Genomic DNA, 3,236 nt, shown 5'->3' with positions numbered 1-3,236 from the left:
TCTCGTCAGACACCTTACTGAACGACTGGTTCATTTTGACATTGTGGAATTTGGGCTCGAGTACGAGGCCACAGCGAAACACGAGGTGTTACTGCTAAGTGGGGTAAGACAGTGTGTACAGTACACTGAAGAGTCAAGAGTTGAAATGGCGCGCTATAAATATAAGCCAATTCCTACTGGCAAAAACCCCTTTCGTTGTGCGTGCTTATGTGTATATGCATGCACGCAAGTGTGCCTTGAGTTGTGACAAATTTAACTTGGCTCACAGGTCACAATGATGCTATTCCTATGTTTGAATGGGGCCTGTTGATTGACAAGTCTCAACTGTTAGAGATATTTTTATTGGACCACCGGTGAAGAAGTACAACGACAAGATCTACAGCAGGATGGACCGAGTGGCAGAGTAGATGCCAGCTACTTAACACATTTTAACATTCTTTGATACCAAGTCCATTATTTATACAGGGTAAACAAAAACAGTGAAAATGGATAAAAGAAAAAAAAATCCAAACCACTGAAAATCAGCGACAGAAGTTTTGGTCCACCGAAATAAACGCATCAAAACACCTCTCTTAAACTCAACTAGTACAGTAAAAAAAAAAAAAAGAAGCTAACTGCCAGCATAATCTTTAGAGTTATCAGTTTCATTTCAACATAATATAGGATATCTTAATTGTTCAGTAGAGTGACAGGATGCAGCTGGAAGAGTACATCTCTGTATTTTCCACCTGCTGGCTGAACAACTTCCATCTTCAAGTCAGGATCCACCTACATATGCAACACACACAAACACCTCAGGGTGACACAAGTGTCTGAAGGGAAGTATAACGAATGAATAAGCAATAACGGTGCTCCATACCTGATTCCACTTCCCTGGTTCCTCAAAGTAAACCGGAGTGATGCTTTCTCTGGGTGGTGACTTGGCACAGAGTCTATAAAACACATACATCAACTGTGCTGTCCAACCCAACAAGCAGTAAATAGGAGATTTACGTCTATTGTCTGAACATCAGTTACTTCTGATCTGTGTATGTAAGGACCTGATTAGGCGTTTTTGACAGTCCTCCTGCAGGGATTTAATTCTGTCAGGCCCCAAATACAGTGGGCTGTTGGGTCCCTCACACATCAGAGAGTTGATTGCCATTCGCAAGGCATTAATCTGCCAAAAAATAAAAACAATTATTTTTAAGCTGAATAAATGGTTTCTAGAATGTGGAAAATCAGAGCCCTAAACCACTTTTCCTACATCTGTGATATCTTCTACATCAATCTTAACATCGAAGGCTAGCTCTATGTCGTGTTCGGGTAGGATGGCCTCCTGGGTGTGACTGTTCCACCCCAAGCCACAGAGGGCACCAGTGTAGTAGGTTCTTTCCGCATTGGTGCTAGGGAAGGATGGAGAGATTATACTTTAGGATGACAAGGCATACACACACACACACACACACACACATATATATATTTTATAGCGTTTTTGTTTCTTTTTCAGAAACCATCAACGGTGTAGATAAAAGTGCTCAACAAATGAGTGGAATATTGAGACTATTATTTATGGAATATTTTGTATATATATATATATATATATATATATATATATATATGTGTGTGTGTGTGTGTGTGTGTGTATATATGTATATATATAAATGAGTGTGAGAGAGAGAGGGAGAGCGCGAGATGTCCATTTGTCTCACTGACCGTTGCTCCATCACAGGGGTGAAAAGCATGGTGATGAGTGCAGGCAGTCCAGGAATGTCAGGAACTAGGTTGGTGTTCTTCAGTAGAAAGTGTGTACCTGCAAATTGTAATGTTGCGATCATTATGACTTTTTCCTGTATCATCACGTCTGCTCCTAAAATCAGGTGTCATCTTGTACCTGTGGCGTTGACTTCCATAGTTCCAGCCACCAGCATCCTTTTGTGTGTGTTCTGTGGGTTCTCATTCAGGACCACAGAGTTGATGCTTTCCTTCGGTATATAGACTGACCTGGAAAGAGAACACATTTGTACACTGTGTGTAAAGTACATGTACATCTAGAAGCCCCAGTGGAATTGATGCTTACTTATAATGAGCGACACTGTTTAAGCTGTAGAAGAACGTTTTATAAGAGCTGGTTGGTCCATACACACGTACCTAGGATGTTAAAGGGGAACAGGGACATGACTTTCAACAGCACAGTAAATCATTACATAATCACAAACATTTGATTTATTTTGATTAGCAGCTTAAAAGAACACTCACCGTTTCAGTTACCAGACAAAATGGGTGTGGCTCAGCCTTACAGCCACGCATTGAACACCAGCAATGGGCTGCTGAAGCAAATCATCTCCTGGACAAACCAGGACTCATCGACCGTGTAGAGATGATGCCATCATGTGGCGAGCCAGGTCAAAGGCACCATTTCCATCTTGAAAAGCCCCGGGGTCTCATTTATAACCATTGCATATGCACAAAACAGAGCCTGAAAGAGGCGTACACCACTTCCCACGCAAAATTTTTGATCTATAAAAACAAACTTGATGGGAGAATGTGCGCACCTGTACGTAAACTCTGACCTACGCGTATGAACATTTTGGAGACGGGAAATTGGTGACGCAGATGGTGAGGTGGTGAATTGAAGCCAGATTGTATAATGATGCCTCTCACACATTTACTTTCACTTAATATCAAATGTTAATTATGGATCCCCATTATGATAAACATTCAAACCAGCACAGTGTTATTTGTACTTGCGCTAAAATAACAAAACTGACATAAATAAAAGAAATTGTGTTCACGACTCTATATATAAACACACTACACTTACCTGTGGCCTTAAAAAAAGAAATTAGAAACAAAACAAAAAAGCAGTAATAAATAAATAATGTGTGGTGAATGTAGGGTGCTGTGTGTGTGTGTGTGCCCAGCACAGAGGATTTGGGAATGTTTGCAATCACAGCATTGTATGGTGATAGATGCACTTTTAGCGCCCCCCCCCCCCACTGAAACCTTAGTTAATGGTCACACACACCCAATGTTTTATTTTTTTAGGATGTTGTTCTTTATCTGATGCGAGGGTCTAAAGACAGGATGTTGTGTTACTGTAAAGCACCTTGAGACTAATTTGTGATATCGGGCTATACAAATAAAATTGACTTGACTTCACCTGTCAAACTTCTATCTTCAGATGATATCTCAGGGTGATGGATAGGCCTACCACTGATTGACATGATCATTTTGGCAAGGTGTGAAGCAATCAG

General features: G+C 40.7%; 1 protein-coding gene across 1 annotated transcript in view; it reads right to left on the bottom strand.

Moving 5' to 3' along the window:
* Nucleotides 1-356: 356 nt before the first annotated feature.
* Nucleotides 357-3,236, bottom strand: part of tdrd9 (tudor domain containing 9) — a 121,302-nt gene continuing 118,422 nt past the window's right edge. The window contains exons 36-42 of the mRNA XM_056295382.1: nt 2,060-2,130; nt 1,874-1,983; nt 1,696-1,792; nt 1,247-1,385; nt 1,041-1,159; nt 860-932; nt 357-768 (exon numbers count right to left, since the gene is read on the bottom strand). Of these exons, the coding sequence (XP_056151357.1) occupies nt 670-768; nt 860-932; nt 1,041-1,159; nt 1,247-1,385; nt 1,696-1,792; nt 1,874-1,983; nt 2,060-2,130 (708 nt within the window). The 3' untranslated portion in view covers nt 357-669. The remainder of the gene's footprint in view (nt 769-859; nt 933-1,040; nt 1,160-1,246; nt 1,386-1,695; nt 1,793-1,873; nt 1,984-2,059; nt 2,131-3,236) is intronic.

This window comes from Lampris incognitus, chromosome 16 (assembly GCF_029633865.1).
Source record: "Lampris incognitus isolate fLamInc1 chromosome 16, fLamInc1.hap2, whole genome shotgun sequence".
Taxonomy (NCBI): Eukaryota; Metazoa; Chordata; class Actinopteri; order Lampriformes; family Lampridae; genus Lampris; species Lampris incognitus.
This window is presented reverse-complemented; position numbering and strand designations above follow the sequence as displayed.